Below are 20,374 nucleotides of genomic sequence, written 5' to 3'. Positions count from 1 at the left end.
GCTGCAACATCTAGGCGATCTCTGTGTGGCCGAAATACGCCTCGGGAGCGTTTGGAACGTAAGGAACGATTGAGGATTTGTATTTTCCTCATTTAGTGGTGACTGTTGTGAATGCTCGCAACTCGAGACAGTTAAGATCGCCCATAATTTTCAATGGCATGTAGACAATAACAGCAGGCTTGCTACAGTCCGTGTCTCCTTGGTGTTCTCCATTCCCGCCACAAATAGGTTGACCACAATTTATGGATATACAAGGAAATTCGAGAGTCAACTACTGGTGTCCTTACTGCTATAGTGTGTCAGCAATCTGTGCGAACCGCATTTCCGAGTTTGCACTGAAACTATTGCGCACCGTTTTATCTTCCCCTCACCAGCGTATTACTTTATGAAGCACATAAAACGTCTTTACAAGAATTTCTGTATGTTACCTCCTTCGTACACCCATCACAAGTGCAGCTTGATAGAGTAAAAACCTATAAATGCTATCATGTTGTAGCAACAGTTTTTATTAAAGTATCTTTTACTTAGTTGCTCGTTTTGGCATGATTTCCTAATGTTGAGGAAAGTTTCTCGTTGCATCAGATTATTTCATTAATATCCATTGGTTTATAGCTTGATATCTTGTTCTCAGTTTCAGTAGTTATTGGTATAACTGTTCCGATGTGAATGCACGAATTTTTTCTGATCACCAAACTTTCCTCAATATCTGTACTTTCAGCTATACCGTCAGGTAAAGTACACTTCATTGGAACTTCTCACCAGGGTGGCATTTTGATTTTAGAATGTACAGTTCCGACGATATGATGACGTAACGCTACACATGTTGCTCCGTGTTTTCTAACATGGCTATTTTACTTAATTTGAGTGTTATGCGAAGTTAACATCACGAATACGTTTTATTTTAATTTTGATAGGCAAAGACAGCAGCAAATACGCTCCCATTACTTGTAATAATATGGAGCGTCATAGTTATACATAACTTTCCTCATATGTGACTTCATCTCTAATGTGAAAATAAGGTAATGTTCGAAGGTTTCCGTTTGCATTTGGAATAGAGGATAGGATATGTTTATTTTTCGCACTTGTATTACCTATTACAAAATTAAGTATACTACGCTTAATTAACAAAACGAGCGTTTACTTTTATCTCAAGGTCCGGATCGTCTATATCCGCCCCAAATATACGGATGATAGAGCTCATGTCTGAAACAACAAACTTCACAAATGAAAACCGTCACACATGTATTTTTGTTTCCCTCCTAAATTAACACTAGAATGGAAATTTTTTCCATTTAACGTACAACTTATTTTCTTCATATTTATTAAATTCAAGTAGTACTTCTCGATCTATTCTCTCATTTATAATCTTATCAAGGAATTATGTCCCTTGTTACATTGGCACTTTTTTGTAATGGTGGACGAATTAACTTCAGTTAGCTGAGGAATAAACGTCATTGACGATGACGTTTAATAGAAATTTCTGACAACTGGAACAAAAACAGTTCTACACGCTTTCCTTATGAACGTTTCCTGTTGGAAAAAAAAACTCTCTTTAAAATACCCAACTAATATGATTAAAAAATAATGACCGCAAAAAATAAGATATGATGATTTTCCAGGGGATCAGATAACTCTAGATGAAAAATCTATAAAACTAGAGCACTTGTAGCCTTCTTGAGGAATAATACGTGTGTCACAAGATATACGATTCCTCGCAGGAATAAATACTCGAAAAAAATTTTCCCCTTAGCGAAAGTTGGTTTCATCTAATAAACGTCTGCTGGGTCGTGTGAACGACTCATCTTGTTTTATGTACTAGCGAAGTGATGCGGTATTAATAAATGAAAGAAGGGGGTATGAGGCCTATAGACCACCGTACGTCTAAAGAACGACTGAGTGACCTATTGATGCAGTAATGTGTTTGCAGACAGGGCTTATATGGCAAATAGAGTCGTTTGAAGCAGAAAATACTCACAGAAAATGTGTGTGTATCTGTTGTATTGTGAAAGTGTACGCGAGAGAATGTTGTACAGTGTTGCAGCCAAGAGAACCTCCACTTATCGTGAGGACCCCTGGTGTGGTGGAGCGGCGTGGAGGCGCGGCAGCGCGCTGCCCGACTCACCCTGGCGGCGATGGACGTGGTGGGCTTCTCGAGCAGGTCCCACAGGAACTTCTGGTACTGCGCGCACTTGCCCTCACCGAACTCCTCCTCCTCGCGCTGCCGCAGAGACTCGGCCTCCTTCCGCATCTCCTCGTGCACGTGCTCCTTCCGCTGGTGGTACTTGTGCTGGCAGCACGACTCGAGGTACAGCTCGTCGACGCCCCAGTACTCTAGGTCGTCGCTGAACGCCAGGACGCACATCTCGTCGACGAGATGCAGCTTCCCCGTGCGGTAGAAGTTGAGGATGGAGCTGAAGGACTTGGGGTGGCGGTCGAAGAAGTACTCGTTGTCGACGAGCGAGTAGTCGTCGCAGAGCTCGGAGATGGCCTCGTGCGTGTTGCAGTCGCGCAGGCGGCCGAGGCGCGTGTGCGGCAAGCGCTCCAGCGTCCGCCACAGGACCTCGTGCTTCACGCCGCCCACGTTGATGCACACCCTCCGGTTCAGCGCCTTCGACCTGCAGGCACCGACTGCCACTTATACGGCACGTAGGCCCCATGTTACTAAATGTACCTGCTTCGAGGCACCAGTAAACATCATTAAGAAGAACAGAAATTATAGGGCAGGACAAATTCAACAGCTTTCGTACTCGTGTGACAATGAAAACAACAAAAACTGGGGTTCTTCTTCGCCTTCTTTCGTTACAGTTCAGCAAAGAATCACATTAAGATCCCAAACTTAGTTTTCATTTTTTTAAAATCGGATTTCTGCTTGATTTGATGTGGACCACCATGAATTCCTCTGTTGTGCCAACGTCTTTACCTCAGGGTCAAGTATTTGTTGGATATATTCCTACCTGTCTACCCCTTCAGTTTCGATTCTCAACAGCTCCCTCAAGTACCGTGGACGTTATTCCCTGGTGTACTGATCTGTACTTCTTCAGTAATAGAACCCAGTACGTTGTCCTCTATGGTGGGTGTTCATCGGAGGTGAGGGTATCATCTGGAGTGCCCCAGGGAAGTGTGCCAGGTCTGCTGTTGTTTTCTATCTACATAAATGATCTTTTGGATAGGGTGGATAGCAATGTGCGGCTGTTTGCTGATGATGCTGTGGTGTACGGGCAGGTGTCGTCGTTGAGTGACTGTAGGAGGATACAAGATGACTTGGACAGGATTTGTGATTGGTGTAAAGAATGGCAGATAACTCTAAATATAGATAAATGTAAATTAATGCAGATGAACAGGAAAAAGATTCCCGTAATGTTTGAATACCCCATTAGTAGTGTGGCACTTGACACAGTCACGTCGATTAAATATTTGGGCGTAACATTGCAGAGCGGTATGAAGTGGGACAAGCATGTAATGGCAGTTATGGAGAAGGCGGATAGTCGTCTTCGGTTCATTGGTAGAATTTAGGGAAGAAGTGGTTCATCTGTAAAGGAGACCGCTTATAAAACACTTACACGACCTATTTTTGAGTACTACTTGAGCGTTTGGGATCCCTATCAGGTCGGATTGAGGTAGGACATAGAAGCAATTCAGAGGCGGGCTGCTAGATTTGTTACTGGCAGGTTTTATCATCACGCGAGTGTTGCGGAAATGCTTCAGGAACTCGGGTGGGAGTCTCTAGAGGAAAGGATGCGTTCTTTTCGTGAATCGCTGCTGAGGAAATTTAGAGAACCAGCATTTGAGGCTGACTGCAGTACAATTTTACTGCCGCCAACTTATATTTCGCGGAAAGACCACAAAGATAAGATAAGAGAGATTAGGGCTCGTACAGAGGCATATAGGAAGTCATTTATCCCTCGTTCTGTTTGGGAGTGGAACAGGGAGAGAAGATGCTAGTTGTAGTACGAGGTACCCTCCGCCACTCACCGTATGAGGGATTGCGGAGTAGGTATGTAGATTTATATGTAAAACAAGTAGGGACGCAAGGAGAGAACTAGATTAAACTGCACCACGCCCATTCTAGGGATCCCGACATCGTCGCGTCATTGCCGTGTGAAGGCCACCCTCTAACCTCTTCCCGGCTTCCTCCACCCCCCTCCCCCTCACCCGTCGACGTCATAATGCTGTCTCCTAATTGCGCCCAAGTCTAGCCAAGTGACTTTAATTCGATTATGAGAGTGTCACAATCGTCTCTACTTCGAGGATGAAGGGGCCCCCACTACTTTCTCGCAATATTCTCACCATTTTACCCAGTACTCGGTATTTGATATAAGAAATTTATTTTTTTTGTTCAAAAGTGTCCAAACGATCTGACGACGTCATACATGCTACACACATCTGGGTAATGTCATGTTAAGGTCCATACTTAATTTAGTGCCCAGAAGTACCTGTATATAAATGATGCGGAGTTGTTCTTCATGCGAGGCCTATGCTCTGTAGTGAGAGGATAAGTCGATGCAGGCAGAAGCAGCGTAAGAAAACTGCGGGTCAAGATACTTTGACAGTATAAAACTAATCACGTAGTGGCGTAGTCAGCAAAATGTTAGTCGAGTGGCACCAGATCCAGAAATTGGTAGGACTTGGTCAACAACAGGCAAATTGGTACAAGAAATTGCAATTTGATAGGACGTCAAATCTGCAAAGGCACTGGACATAGGTTGCAGTAAGATACCTCGACACTATTAAAAAATAAAGACGTCATAGCATAGTCTCTAAAAAGTGATAGCTGAGTGGCGCCAAATCTGGAAATTGGTAAAATTGGCAATTTGTTACATCAATTCCTGTGAAACTTTAAGACCTGTTGTACTATGCGTTATGAAACGTAAGAAATGGCTCTGAGCACTATGGGACTTAACTTCTGATGTCATCAGTCCCCTAGAACTTAGAACTACTTAAACCTAACTAACCTCAGGACATCAAACACACCCATGCCCAAAGCAGGGTTCGAAGCTGCGACCGTTGCGGTCGCGCGGTTCCAGACTGTAGAGCCTAGAAGCGCTCGGCCACCCCGGCCGGCTGAAGCATAACAGTTACATTGTGCCACTGGCGTCCATATGTGAGCAAGACATACTTATCTATGTCTGTAACACTTGAACCTATCCAGTCCGTAGAGGCTGTGTTTATGGATGGTATCCCGACGTATGTCTTCACAACTGTTGAGAATGTTGCAATATAGGGTGAATTTAAAGGCTTATAGATGACAGATTTTTACAAAATACTGTGCTATAACGCAATGATTGTAAATAAATGTACCGGTATACATATAAATAAATTCATAAATGTAAATGAAGACAAAAAATGTAGTTATTTCTCCATGTTCCATTCACACCACGTATACACACATACAACATACACACACCGCTCTTACATTCACTGCTGTAAGTTACTTGATCAGTATAAAGATAATGACGTCATAACATAGTCTACAAGTGTTAGTCGAATTGTGCCAAATCTAGAAACTATTAAGAATGGTTGTAGAGCTGGTAAACTGGTAGGACATAAGATATGGAAACTGGTAAAGAAAACTGATAGGATTCATCAAAACACAGGAGTGCCAGTCAATACAATTGAGCACTTTATGCGGATGGGTGTGTGTGTATGTGCGTCTGTGTCTGTGTGTCTGTGCGTGCATGTGTGTATCTGCTTACTGGGTAAAGTCCATCAATTTTTGCAGAAAAAAATGTGTGCAACGTAAGAAATTAGCTGCCTGATATTAAGTGTAGACCTTCGCCCAAACAGTAGACGAATAAGAGCAAATGACATCGTGACAACGTAGCCTGTAGTCAAAAGTAACCAAACGATCTGAATTATTTATAAATCATGCGCTATTACTCTCAGTCAGTAGCTGTAGGTCTTCACTGCTCTTAGGCAATTTGCTCTCCACTTTAGGTCTATGCTCTGTGATGAATGAGAAGATTAAATTATGGGTATTTGCTTAGGATATTCACTCTAGGTATACACCAAAAATGACATTAGCATGTCGACATGTCACCCTTTTCAAGTGTGACCAGCCATGAAATGTGGTGGAATGGACCAAAATGCAAGCGTAAAAGAAGAATTGGTAGAATTAAATGCCTGACGTTAAGGTAAATCTCTTTGGCGTAATTGCATGACTGCCTTTAACACGATTAGGGAACTGCCTCCAGCACAAAGAAAGATAGTTTTACTAACAACCGAAGAGTCGATGCATTTCCTTTGAGCATATATATATATATATATAAGTTCTACACATTCGAATTCACTTAGCTCCAGTGTAATGCAATGTATTGAGGACATATTGCAACCCAAGTTATATATCGCTAGAGGTACACTAAACGCCTAGGGAGCTTGCGGCCATGAAAATCCTACAACCAATATTTTAGACGTATGAGTCTTCAAGAACCGTATGTCTATGACGTGTCAGGTACATGTCCTATTTTACTATACGAACACGATCAGACCTGCATGTTGGGCCATAAATAAATGTTAGGATTGACACACTACGGGAATTCTAAGCATGATAGGGAGGGAGGGAGGGAGAGAGCGAGAGAGAGAGAGAGAGAGAGAGAGAGAGAGAGAGAGAGAAATCTTCTGGTGGTAACAAGGTGTAATGAATATTGTAAATCCTTAACGAAGTTGACGACAGAAATCTTGCATTATGTTATAACAACTTGCTAGCCTAACCCTGTGAAATTAAGATATGCAGCTGGTATGGAAGCAGCACTGTGAGGCGAGCTCTCAAAGTAGCTGTCGGTGCTGCAGTCACTAGTCGGTCTTGCCCGTATCAAGTCTCCACCGCCACCCAGACGGAGCCAGTCACATCCTGCGTATAGGACTCGCATTGGCACCCCGCGGCATCTTTTTTGTTTAGTGACGAATACTTGCTGAGAACGAAGACAGCAATCAGAATTCGTGCTTCTGCAGTCAGATTGTGATGTTTCCCGAACTGGGATTTCTGCGATGTCCGACGCTTCTTCTCAAAAAAAAAAAAAAAAAAAAAAAAAAAAAAAACGTGCATGTACGTCCAGTTTGTGGAAGGGACACAGTTGAAACTCGTTTTTCGCGGTATTGCAGCATCTGGCAGGCAACGAACGCGAGAGGACGTTCCGGCCACTCGCACCTGCCAAGTAAGTCGCACTAATTGCCAAAGCCAATACTTACCGCGTAAAGTCAGTTTTAATTTCGGAATGGGAAGGTGGCGATTTCTGCCAAGTATGGTTTGTGTGGGCATTACCGTTAATAATAATAATAATAAACATGTTACACATAATCTTGATTGTATGGCAAATCCAACGACAGACTGATTTCCACTGCCTCCTCCCGCCATTAATGAATGCTCCTTTATTAAAATAAATACGTCAGATGCTGATTTGGAAATGACGAGTAGAGAACCACCTATGACAGTGAAATGAACTGATCGTGTGGCAGTGATGGCCGGAAAGCCCCATCTGGGGAAGTACGGCCGCCGAGTTACAAGTCTGATTTCAGGTGAGGTCACATTGGGCGATTTGCGTGTCGGTATTCATGAAAGTCTGATGAGGACAACACAACACACAGTCCACGAACGAAGAAAATTTCCAAACCGGCTGGGAATCGAACCCGGGCCTGCTGCATAGTCAGCTAAGCAGGCGGACATCCACGTCAGTATCACTGTTTGATAGATGCACAAGCATGTTATGATTTCCGTGAGCTCGTTATTATGCGGAAGCAGCACTGACGAATCGCTTTGCAGCCTTTTGCATATCAGTCAGCTACACTGCTGGCATGTACACGCACTGCTAGCGTCTGTTACGTGCAGCCAGAACTTTCCAGCTCGTATGTTTCGAGAGAGAATACCACAGCACTCGGAATTCAAACGAGGAGTTTCTTAAAAATTGCACTACACTCGTAATAAAACAACTCGAGGTAAGTGGACAATGGCCAAATCAGCGAGTTTATTTTTCTCCTTATATTCCTACGTATAGAAGTAGCAGCTTAGCTAATGAAAGGATACTTACCAGTTTACGCTACAATAGAATCTTACAGCTAGGTATAGAATGGATCGTATATTTGACCCCGTGAAAGGCTGTTTAAGTGTTATAAACGCTGAAAAACAGTATTTACAAACTACTCCACTCAACTCTGTGTCAATTTCTTTCATATGGCGCTACTAGAAAACTGATACCGGAGAAAGAAGAAGCTTTTGCACATGTGCAGGAGATGTTTACAAATTGCTTTGAACACAGTGTATGGGAAAATCTGGCTGTGACTGGGAAATATAAAATATTTGCATTTACAGTAAACAGCACTCGAAACTGGTCACGTGTCAGAGTCCTGGCCGAAATCGAATTGAGAATGTTTACTATTTTATAGGTTATATGGAACATTTTCTTATAAACTTCCGTTCCCACATGAATTAGCTTAAAGAAACTGGTTACATTTATCTGAATGTGGCGCTCTGGACATCGTACACTTAGAAACAGAGAAGCCGTTTGCAGAGCTGAAAACCAACGGAATGAAATTAAATCATCGTATGGTATTGATGATCGAGAGCCCCACTCGAGGAAATTCGGCTGATGAGCTGCAAGACCTTCCAGTTGACGCCACAATAGGCGACTTGCGTTTCGACGATGATGAAATCATGATGAGGACAACACAACACTCAGTCCATTAGTGACAAATCTCCGATCTGGCCTGGAGTAGAACTCGGGCCCACTGCATGTCAGTCAGACTAGCTGACCACTCAGCCTATGGGGCGGACTCCAACGGAATAACTACATTTAATGGATACTCAGTTGCAAAAGTTGAAAATTTTAAGATCTACATGCAAATTCTGCAAAAGCGTTTAGCAGAAGAGCTAGTACTTTGCACCGACTAAGATGTGAAGAGTTGCAACAGTAGTATCATCTACGAAACAACAGGTAAAATTAAACCCCCCAAACGCTCTCGGCTAGAAGATTTGCAGGAAATAAGGGAAGTAACTGTTAAAGCCATAAAACATATTTTACAGGGAAAAAATAGAAATGTTTTACAATTTCAGAATATGCTTTCTTTGTATCTGTAAAAGGTACTGGATGCAAAGAATTAGAAGATTCCAACGTTGATTTAAATTTGAACTGGATGTTATTAAAATCACACCAGACAAACTTAAGGAAAGGGTTGTTTTCTGTGTGTGAATGTATATGTAGATCTTAATAAAGTAACTTTATGAGAATATTTGCTTGTCTTATTCTTTAACCTGCCAAACAATCCTTAGAAGTTTCCTACTTGTGATTATCAAGCATGTATTTCAGATGGAGTAGTTAGGTGCTTGTGTGACCTTAAAAAGTAGTCGAAAATAGATAGCCGAAAGCATAGCGACCCTCGTTTCGTATCTATATACGTCAATAATTATACGCACCGCATGCGGGATTCATCTACTATGTTGCCTCGCGAAACTGCATTTTAAGTCTACGTTAACTGATCTGAGACCCTCTCTGTGGTTCTTCACTGCCACACAGCAATCATAGGAACCAACCATTCAAAAAAAAAAAAAGACTTTCTGGTCAGCCATCAGGGGCAGTAATTGGAGCGGAGGAAGATTTCACTCCAGATTAAACAGGAAGACGTAAGTACCAGATGTCAAGTATGCAGCTACGTTATCTCTCTATGTCGATGTTTAGTATCACACAGAGGGCATACAATCAAACGTTAGCCGCATATGTTAACAAATCTCTAACTGCGGATCACAGACATCACGCTCCAAATGGATTACATTTTGCTTTACTGGGTAATCATGTAATATATTTGAGACTTTCAGTTATACAGATAATAAGACAGACTGATGTGTGGTCAAACCCGACACCTTCCGGGAACGTAGGACTGATAATTGGTTATGCAAATTATCAAACAACGATACTGATGTGGAAGGGTTTCTATTCTTTATTCCCAAATCAGCATGTGTCATATTTGACTTTTTTTTTAATTAATGGAACATTTATAAATGGTGGGAGGAAGTGGAAAGCGATCCGTCGTTGGCTACTGCTGAAGAATCTAAACTATGTGTAAGATGTTTATTATTATTGTTATTAGTGGCTGAGCACTCGCAACTACACCTGGCAAAATTCACGAACTTCCCATGCTAAAATTAGAACACAGGTATCTTCTGTAAGCCTTTAAAGTCAGCCTTTATTGCATGGAGTCCAATAGGTGTGAACACATAAACTGGAATAACGTTCTGTAAACTCACCCTCTACAGACTTTATAGGTTCGACAGTTACACAGTTAGGTACAGTGGGAATACAAGCATTGACGCATTTCTCCATTTGGTCTATATTTACCCTGTTGTGCAAATGCTAAACAAATTCCTACTACACCCCTCTTACATATGGACGCCAATGGCACAGTGTACTTGTTGCAATTGATAATTTGTAGTAAAGGTCTTTAAGTTTCACAGGAGTGGATGTATTTACATATCTGTCAATTCTAGTACATATGCGATTTTGTTTTTTCTACCAAGTTCACCGGTTCCGACTTTAGCAACGCACCAACTTGCCGGTGTTGCCAATTTCAAGACTTGGCTCCACTTACTAACCTTTTCTTACAGACTATGTTATGATGTCGTTATTTTTAGTTATCAGCAAGGCGGACATAATTGAGGCCACAATACTTACGGAAGATGGTGGAACTGAAAAGTTGAGAAAATGACATTCCTAAGGGCTAACGATAATGCAGAATGTGAAAGCTCATTTGAAATAAGGTGTACTGAATATGCATATGCATAGTTATCGCTATTCGTACTCGTACGGAAGGAGGTACATTCACTGTGGCCAGAATAAAATAATTAACGTCTTTGGCGTGTGGCCCAACTGCATACTTAGAATCTCCGGGACTAATCAGGCTCCGAAGTGAAATGCTGAGAATAAACGAAGAGTGCTCAAAATTGAAAATACATCAACAAGAGAAAAATTGAAAAAACAGGCTTTGTCATCAGCCATTCTGAGTCATATACAATTCTCCTCCTCACGCTTGAAGGTGAAATAACTGACCGGAACTCGATGTGGATGAAGATGAATCTTTTAGCTCAGTAAATGGAAAAGGTTAATTTTAGGTTTCATCTCAGAGCGTCTTCCGGTCGACGGTGGACAAAGACTAAACTACCACGTTCACAGCCAAAATTCTGTAAAAAGTGGGCACTTGAAGACCAAGAAGCAGTATTGGCAATCATGTTTCTTTCCCTCATATTCTGAGACGTAAACGTTACTTTCGTCCAGGTCTAATTGGAATTCGACAGTCGAACGTTCTACGACCAGTGCTCACTATGACTTGAAACTTTTCGTTGTACTTCGTCGAAGAAGTCAATATTTTATGTGCAACGGATTAATGACGTATAGTTGGACTAGCCGTCAGCTCGTATCCTCAAAATGAACTACATTAAGATAATATATTGAAGATAAAGGTATAAAGGGAGTCTATGTCTAGCCCCTCCCCCTTCCCCCCCCCCCCCCCCCTCTATAAAAAAATTAATAGAGTGTAAAGCAGTGTAAGGTTGCTGAGAAGAGAGCGCACACTTCGAAGATTTACATTAAGCATGAATACAACTGCGATATTTGCTTCAATCCAGTTATGTTTTGAAATGTGCGTGGATTATCAATGGAGGTCAGAGAATTCTTTACAAAATATTAGTAAAGTTCATAACCTAAAATAACCATAGTCGCAATACATAACCAGACATGTCTTAATAGATAGCCGAAATGTGTAGTGTTGACCTCTTCCATTTAATATGTAGTGATATGTCTTCTTGACTCGCTCTTGTAGTCGACTGGCTCCACTGCCTCTATAATTAAAGAATGAGCATTATATGTCCATATCTATAACAAGTTGATGAAACAGGTGTTAATAGCAATGGTCACTAAAGTTTGCTCATATTATTTATGAGGTAATAATATTTCTTACCGCATAATCATGAAAGGTTCGGGGGGTAACGAAGACATGGACCGTGAGTGCGCACGGCCAAGGAGCTGCGGAGGCGGTGGCAACGGAGGCGGCATCGGGGGCGGCGGGGGCGGTGGGGGCGATCCGAATGGCCCATACCGCACCTAATGGCACACCATTATTATGAGCCACACAACAGTAGCAGAGATAAATCCATTATTCAGCATACTAGCTAACTTAGGAAGAAAATCATAATGCTTATCTTTATTTGGGTGAAGCAAAACGTACAAAAAACTGTTCCATCAAATTTTCAGATTTACTTCTTGAATGAGTTACAGAATTATTTAACATTAAAAGCTGAGGTTAATTGCAATTAGAACTCACTGTTAAGAAATTCTTCCAATCCGTATGTGGCATACAGCAAACCAGTGCTTAACAGTACTGGTTATAAACAGTCTTGGTTGCAATTTTAGTTTTTTATTTTTCAACAACGCGCTTCGCCTTATTTAGATATCTTCAGGTCAGCCCCCATCTTACTCTGTTATTCGCTGCTGTGAACGGGAACGCGTTATGCAGATCTTGGTGCCACTCGCGTCCATCTAGAAAAGATAACCTGAAGATGCCTAAATAAGGCGAAACATGTCGTTGAAAAATAAAAACCTAAAATTGCAACCAAGACTGTTTATAACCAATCACTGTTAAGAGAAACATTTCAAACTAACAAGAAATATACCCAGAAAAGGACATTTATTAATATCACATACATTAAAATAATTGAAATAATAAGGCACCTTATTCGGGACAGTGATTCCATGACGATATTTGTCGTCCATATCCATCGTAAAATTGTTATCAGTGGATTGAATTGCAGCATTTAAAATAAGCAGTAGAAAGAACGAGGGCTGGGTTGGATTGCTACTTCAGTAATATGTTGCGTTTATTGGGGGTAAGGGGGGGGGGGGGGGGGTTGAAGATTCAGACACATTTTAAGGTGCAGTGCTTGTCATCTCCACTGAATCAACATGTAGTCGGTAGGGTTCTTGAACTTCGTTATCATACATATATGACTATTTTGCTAATGACTGTAGTATCGGTCTGTATGTCATGTTAAAATACTAACCATTAAGTCTAGACGAGAATAAAAATGGTGTTTATTTACCTTTCTGCTGAGAGTAAATTATTTTATCTGTATAAAAATAGACTAAAATTAATTCCATGTATACAGAAATAACGTCACTACTTGTAAGCTGTGAATATGTTTAACCATTTACTTCGTAACCGAAGGGAAGCCGTCAAATTATTGCCAGTTGTTCTGTAACTAAACACGATTTGAAGGTTGGCAAACTGTAAATATTACATAAGAATCACTATAACTCGGAAATGTTTAATTTTCGTTACTGGAGGAATTTAACACATGAGATTTGTCCAATATGGCGTGACAAAGTGAATGTCAGTTCCACTATCTGGAAGACAGAGAGCATGGAGACAGCATGTATAATGTACGTGAGTAAGAAAGTAACATGTGAACGTAGGGTAACACGACTTTCTCAACACACACACAAAAACAAACAAACAAACAAAAATTAGAGAGAGAGAGAGAACGCATAGATATCACTGAAATGTTCGACTGTATAGATCGTTGTGCGTAACATCAATAAGAGTATAATTTGTAGAATATGTGGATATATCCTCTTAAACCGTAGAATTTATTTGTATTATCAGTTTAATAATCGATTAAAATGAGTGACTGTCATGATACAAATTATGAACATTTTTAGTCAAGGCATGGTATGCAGTGATAAATTTCTGAATCGTACTTCTTCTCAGTTTCAATCCATTTCTTTTCAACACATACATCACGTATCTACATTTGAGCCAGTATGATCGACAGAGAGATCAACAGAGAGCGATTCTGTGACATCTCTCTCTCTCTCTCTCTCTCTCTCTCTCTCTCTCTCTCTCACACACACACACACACACAAACACACACACACACACACACGCGCGCGCATACACACACAGACACACACACACACAGACACACAGAACCACAACTTCTAAGAAAACCATGTCGTCTGCGTAATAAGCCCTGTTCTCTCTCCATAGCCTGCCTGTGTTTGCGCAGTCTGTATCAGGGACTTTGCTAGCAGTCACCCTTTGGTTAAGAATGTATTGCATTATTATGGGCTCATCAGCATGATAAAATGTTACCACTGAACTAGAGAAATGTGTACCTACAACAGTAATTTAATGGTAAATAACAATTAAATCCGGCTTCATCTGCACTTTGCCGATACGAGATTTCATTGTCGACTGGTAGGATGGCGCATTTTGAGAACACATGTACCACACGCACCTTAACCAAGTCTTTGGTACGAGTTGGTTGTTCGAGAACAGAAACTAGCATGAGTGAGTCCACGTGACGTAGTCTTATCGCATATTTCATAAACAGTTGACCGTATCGAAAGATGACTTTCAACAAGTAATTTGAAGCAAATAGGTGAGAATTTTCTGTTGGTTGAGAATCGAAACGTTTCTGCACATCGAGTAGTTACATCTTATTCAGCTTGAACGATATTACTTTTTTCAGTGTCATTATTTACTTCTTCAGAAGAGTAATATAATTTAGGAGGAGCGTGGAGAGGCCTATAGGAGGTGTACACAGGTATCGCAGCCGGCCGGAGTGGCCGAGCGGTTCTAGCCGCTTCAGTTTGGAACCGCGCGACCGCTACGGTCGCAGGTTCGAATTCTGCCTCGGGCATGGATGTGTGTGATGTCCTTAGGTTAGTTAGGTTTAAGTAGTTCTAGGGGACTGATGACCTCAGATGTTAGGTCCCATAGTGCTCAGAGCCAAAGGTATCGCAACTGATGACGCAACTCTCTCAAAGAGTAAACATCTGGGGTCAAATTCCAGTCCAGTGAAACTTTTAACTCGTATCACTCAGTCAGTTATTAGAGAAGTCCACTCATAAAGTCGTTATCAATTTGCGAAGTAAAACATGGAGGGTAAGAGTGGCAGTACAGAAATATGGAATATTACGTAACAGTGGCAAAATTATCTCGAGGAAAAAACCTGAAATATTTAGCTCTGGACAGGAATATGTAACGGAACTGTCGGACAAGTTTAGTAGAATAGTTAACCAAACGCTAACTAGATATGTAGGTAGCACAACAGTTCATGATGTCAGGGACCATTCATAGAATGTCAGTAGCACCAAAGTTATTCTCACTGGACGACAAAGGAACTGAAAATTAAAGATAGCAAAGGAAAAGCTAACATAAATAAAACGTTCTAGGGTTTCCAGCCGCTTCAAGCAATTAAAATGGCAAGAGCTTTCGGCCAAGCATGCCTTGGTCATTGTCAAGTGGTATGACTGCCGATGGGCTACTGGCACGCTTTTACGCACACCATATGCCGCATGTGACGTCACTGGTTCTCATGGCATCGCCATATATGTGCATATGTAGACGAGGCTTTCGATGCGCCCGCTTCAATCTCGCGATCACTGCATCCTAAGCCGCTTGGCTGCAGGCCGCCGTCTCTGTTAAGGATGTTATCGGTGATTTTTATTTCGATAATACTTTGATTACAAAGTTCCAGAATCCATTAGCGCGAGCCACGAAAGAATTTTCGTCATATTTGATCCGTTGAGCATGCTTAGCTAGAGCGAATTTTTCGGAGTAGCATAGGCGATAAAACTTCTGATGCTCCTTCCTGCCTTGCTCTACAGTACGCACAGTTTGTCCGACGTACGACTGGACACTCTAGCAAGGTATCTTGAAGATCCAAGGTGTTCTGAGATTTGTGGCATCTTTAACAATTCTCGAATGTTTATTAGAGGCCTAAAGATCACTTTGATTTAGTGTCTTTTCAATAAATGGCCTGTCCTGTCCGACAACGCAAAATAAACAAACTTATTTACCTACTCGTTGTCGGTGGTGTTATTGTGATGCTTGTTTGAGTTGTTCGTTCCGGAAGAGCTCGTCTAGGTGGTTTAGCTCGTGGGGCATGTTAACAACGTCTCATAAACTTCTCGTATAATGTGCCAACGTCTGTACAACATTGCGCTTCCGTGCAGCGTGATGATGGATTTTAAATTTTAGTCTTGAGGAAACTCAAAGATTGAAAACAAACACTCAGAAATTCGGTGAATGAGGCGCCCTTTTCTAGAAGGTTTTTTGGTTGGCCGTTGGGAGATGAACGAAACAACTGACAGAGGTCTATCCGCATGTACATCCACACGTTGGAATGCCATTATGCTAAGGACGCCGACTTGTTCAAAATAAACTGCTTTTCTTTGTCCTTCGCAGTTAGTTGTGTAATTCATAGTAATTCCTTCTAGCAACCTGTCATCTTGTTCGTTAATGACCATCATATACTCTTTATGGTAAAGTTATGTCGCAATATGTGGCGACAGAAACCATAACTCTTGTTTCTCTGCAATGAATGTCGTGGGTTCCATAGGGAACTTTCGCAAGCTACAAAAGCTACAATCTATAAGTTTTAGAATTAAAGAAACCTACGAGTGGTAGAGGCAAACCACCGCTGGATGGACTCCACGAGATTGAGAAGCACTGGAGAGATATCTACGACTGCTCAAACTCAGCATACAACTCACGGATGTTGGTCAGAGTTGTGTCCCAGGAGCGCACACTTTACTTGATAGCGTCTAAGTTGTACGTAATAAAGTACAGGTAAACTGACTTGCGCGATCACAGAAGCATGCTCATACCCAAAGATCGTTTCTCTAAGCTCTCTGACACAGCTGGGTAGTGGCCAGAGGATCATCGTCTCGCTGGAAGCACGGGTCCCCACTGAGCAGCTGTACAAGCGAACAAACGACTGCACTTGCTCGGAAAGTAGGTTCGTGGGCCGCGTACTGGTGTTAGATGATTGCAGTGCTAAAAATAGTTCAAATGGCTCTAAGCACTATGGGACAACTTCTGAGGTCATCAGTCCCCTAGACTTATAACTACTTAAACCTAACTAACCTAAGGACATCACACACATCCATACCCGAGGCAGGATTCGAACGAGCGACCGCAGCAGCCGCGTGGTTCCGGACTGAAGCGCCTAGAGCCGCTCGGTCACCGCGGCCGGTTGCAGTGCGTATAAACTTCATCCACAAGTAAGTACCTTCAGAATATACATGAACGGCACAGGGTGGGAAAGCACCACTCATCGCTTCCCACTGTTTTCGACCTACTAGTTCCATGCCAACGGTGAATTCTAGGCGACAGTTGACCACTCTTCGAGCGTCCAGTGGCGGTTTTCATGAGCTGAAGGTAAACTCTTTGAATAGTGCAATATGTAGACGTATATGTGAGATATCGATTTAATTACCATGAAGCGAAATGGTGTCTAGAGATGGTGAGATTACTAGCTACTTGTTCTTGTCCAGCCCTCAACCTGGGAATGATTTGTTGCTCCTTCGTTCTTCTAGCGCGAGGTACAGTCCACAATAGTAAACGCCGATCTCTGTGACGAATACATTGTTGCACATGATATTGCGGAATGTTTCCCCGAATCGAAGTTTTCCCAGTACTCCCCTGACGAGGTGGTACATGTAAAGCCCGCAACGCGAACGACCTCAGATATCTCATCAATCAGGTGCCTACGGTCTGGCCGCACTCATGATATTCCACTCTTCTTGCTTGACTGTTAAACCCACCGCCAGTAATAAGTCCGATAACAACCTCCTCATGTGATAAGGGCGCTGCCAATCGCGTCTATCTCTAATTCAGCTGCTGATGAGTGTACGTGGCCTTTAGCTTTACCTACACTCTGGCACTCACTACGTCCCATTCCACATTCACATTCTTCAACTATGTTGAGAGATGGTGCGTACCACAGGATAAAGTGTTAGAAGGAATACCGCTTCCAAGTTACCGTCTAATTCCCCATAAAAAAAAACTGATCACATCCCTTCGCTAGTATCAGACAAATACTAGATAGGATTGTCCAATACGGTCCTCAGCAGAAACTACAACCATGGTTTCCAGTAGATGGAAAATGCAATCAACCAGGAACCTGGAAACTTCAGACTTTTTGAGACGGGATTGAACCGGTTGCGGTAAGTGATCATTTTTATCTAACTGCCAAGCATTTTAATCGAACTCCTTAAATTGATAAACTCATGTAATCTAAAGTAATCTATGTCGAGAAATGAAAGTACGACTGCTAATTAAGTCAATCTCATTGATTACCATACCTGACTACTAAAAAATTCCATTCTAATCTCTTCTTCTGGAAGATTACTTCAAAGAGTAGTTGAGTCTCATCGAGTGCATGTGAACAAAGCCTCACAGTGCATAGACGGGTCGAGCCACTAACTCCAAGGGGCTGCGGATCACTTTCAGATCGCACATGCCGCCACCACCAAGGGAGGTAACAGGCCAGATAGGATCGGTGTACCGTGTATGGGCAGAGGCCTGGCGCAGAAGTGCTTGCGTTTCTAAGTGACAGGAGGCTGTCGGCTAATAAGAGACTGTTATTAATGTTGCGTTTCGGCCAGGACCAGGTGAGCATTGCGACTTTTACTTACAAACTAGTAGCGACAGCGCTTGCAGAATCGTGAAGAACAGAGCCCTGCAGGAGTCCTGCGTAATGGGAAACGTTGGGCAAGGAGCGGCTTAGAGATAAGATCTAAGAGATGGAGTAAGGAGAGGCTACCTTTGTGTTTGGGAGCATGGCACTATAAACCATCAGGCTGGTGACCAACGAATTGAGGTTGTTGATTTTTGCTAAGAAACTGTAAGAGGAACTACCACCGGTTAACATAAATTAGTTCTGGTGTGGGAAAGCTGAGCTAATTTGCGCCTACATACAGGCCGCCTTATTGGATGGAACACGAAGTATGACAGATGGTGGGAGTCAGATGCTGCCTAATTCTGAGAGAGATGTAGTACTAGAAATCCCCCATCGTATTGCACTGAAGCGCCAAAGAAGCTGGTATAACATCCGTATTAAAATACAGAGATATGTAAACAGGCATAATACGACGCTGCGGTCGGCAACGCCTGTATAAAACAACAAGTGTCTGGTGCATTTTTTAGATCGGTTCCTGCTGCTAAAATGGTAGCTAAACAAGATTTAAGCGAGTTTCAGCGTGGTATTATAGTAGGCGCAAAATCGATGGGGCACAGCATCTCCGAGGTAGCGACAAAGTTGGGGTTTCCCGTACGGCCATATCACGAGTGTACGGTCAATATCAGGAATCCGGCGAAACATCAAATCTCCGACATCGCTGCGGCCAAAAAAAGATACTCCAAGAACGACTGAAGAGAATAGTTCAGCGTGACAGAAGTGCAAACCGTCCGCAAATTGCTGCAGATTTCAATGCAGGGCCATCGAAAAGTGTCACCGTGCGAACCACTCAACAAAACATTGTCGATATGGGCTTACCCCTGATGACTGTAGGACACAAAGCCTTACGCCTCGCCTGCGCCCATCAACACCGACATTGGACTATTGATGACTGGAAGCATGGTTCCTGGTCGGACGAGTCTCGTTTGAAATTGTATCGAGAGGATGGACGTGTACGGGTATGGAGACAACCTCATGAATCGATGGACCCTGCATGTCAGCAGGGGACTGCTCAAACTGGTGGAGGCTCTGTACCGGTGTGGAGCGTGTGTAGTTGGAATAATATGGGACCCCTGATACGTCTAGATACAACTCTGACATTTGACATGTAAGTAAGCATCCTGTCTCATCACCTGCATCCATTCATGTCCATTGTGCATTCCGACGGACTTGGGAATTTCCAACAGGATAATGCGACACCCCACATGTCCAGAGTCGCTCCAGGAATACTCTTCTGAATTTAAACGCTTCTGCCGGCCACCCAGCTTCCCAGACATGAACATTATTGAGCATATCTGGGATGCGTTGCAACGTGCTGTTCAGAAGAGGTCTCCACCCCCTCGTACTCTTACAGACTTATGGACATCCTTGCAGGATTCATGATATCAGTTCCCTCCAGCACTACTTCAGACATAAGTCGAGTCGATGCCGCTTCATGTTGCGGCACTTCTGCGTGCTCGCGGGGGCTCTATCCGAAATTAGGCAAGTGTACCAGTTGCTTTGGCTCTTAAGTGTAGAAATGAGTGTGGGAAGGAGACTACATTCTTAACAGAAGGCATCTGATTGGTCAGCACTCGGAATAAACACTATCACCGGCGATCTAAATGGTATACATGACTCACAGTCACAAAGTAGGAGTATAAATTTGCTTCCTGCTGGGAGTACTATGTGAAACACTTCCATCCAAGACTCTACATGTGTGACATTCCTCCTTAAGGTGGATTTCGATTGCAGGTTCTGAGGGAGAGCTACCAACAATACAGGACAGATGACTTATTTTAGCAGCCACCAAGAAGCCACTCACGGGCACCATTAAGTATGGTGAGCAATACCAGCGTTCGCGAAACAAGTTGTAGGAAGCATGCGAAGGCT

General features: G+C 42.5%; 1 protein-coding gene across 1 annotated transcript in view; it reads right to left on the bottom strand.

Moving 5' to 3' along the window:
- Nucleotides 1-20,374, bottom strand: part of LOC126473850 (potassium voltage-gated channel protein Shab) — a 194,057-nt gene that overhangs the window by 156,975 nt on the left and 16,708 nt on the right. The window contains exons 2-3 of the mRNA XM_050101179.1: nucleotides 11,938-12,080; nucleotides 2,123-2,615 (exon numbers count right to left, since the gene is read on the bottom strand). Of these exons, the coding sequence (XP_049957136.1) occupies nucleotides 2,123-2,615; nucleotides 11,938-12,032 (588 nt within the window). The 5' untranslated portion in view covers nucleotides 12,033-12,080. The remainder of the gene's footprint in view (nucleotides 1-2,122; nucleotides 2,616-11,937; nucleotides 12,081-20,374) is intronic.

This window comes from Schistocerca serialis, chromosome 4 (genome assembly GCF_023864345.2).
Source record: "Schistocerca serialis cubense isolate TAMUIC-IGC-003099 chromosome 4, iqSchSeri2.2, whole genome shotgun sequence".
NCBI lineage: Eukaryota > Metazoa > Arthropoda > Insecta > Orthoptera > Acrididae > Schistocerca > Schistocerca serialis.
The sequence above is the reverse complement of the archived record's forward strand: the minus strand, read 5'-3'. Positions and strand labels throughout refer to the sequence as shown.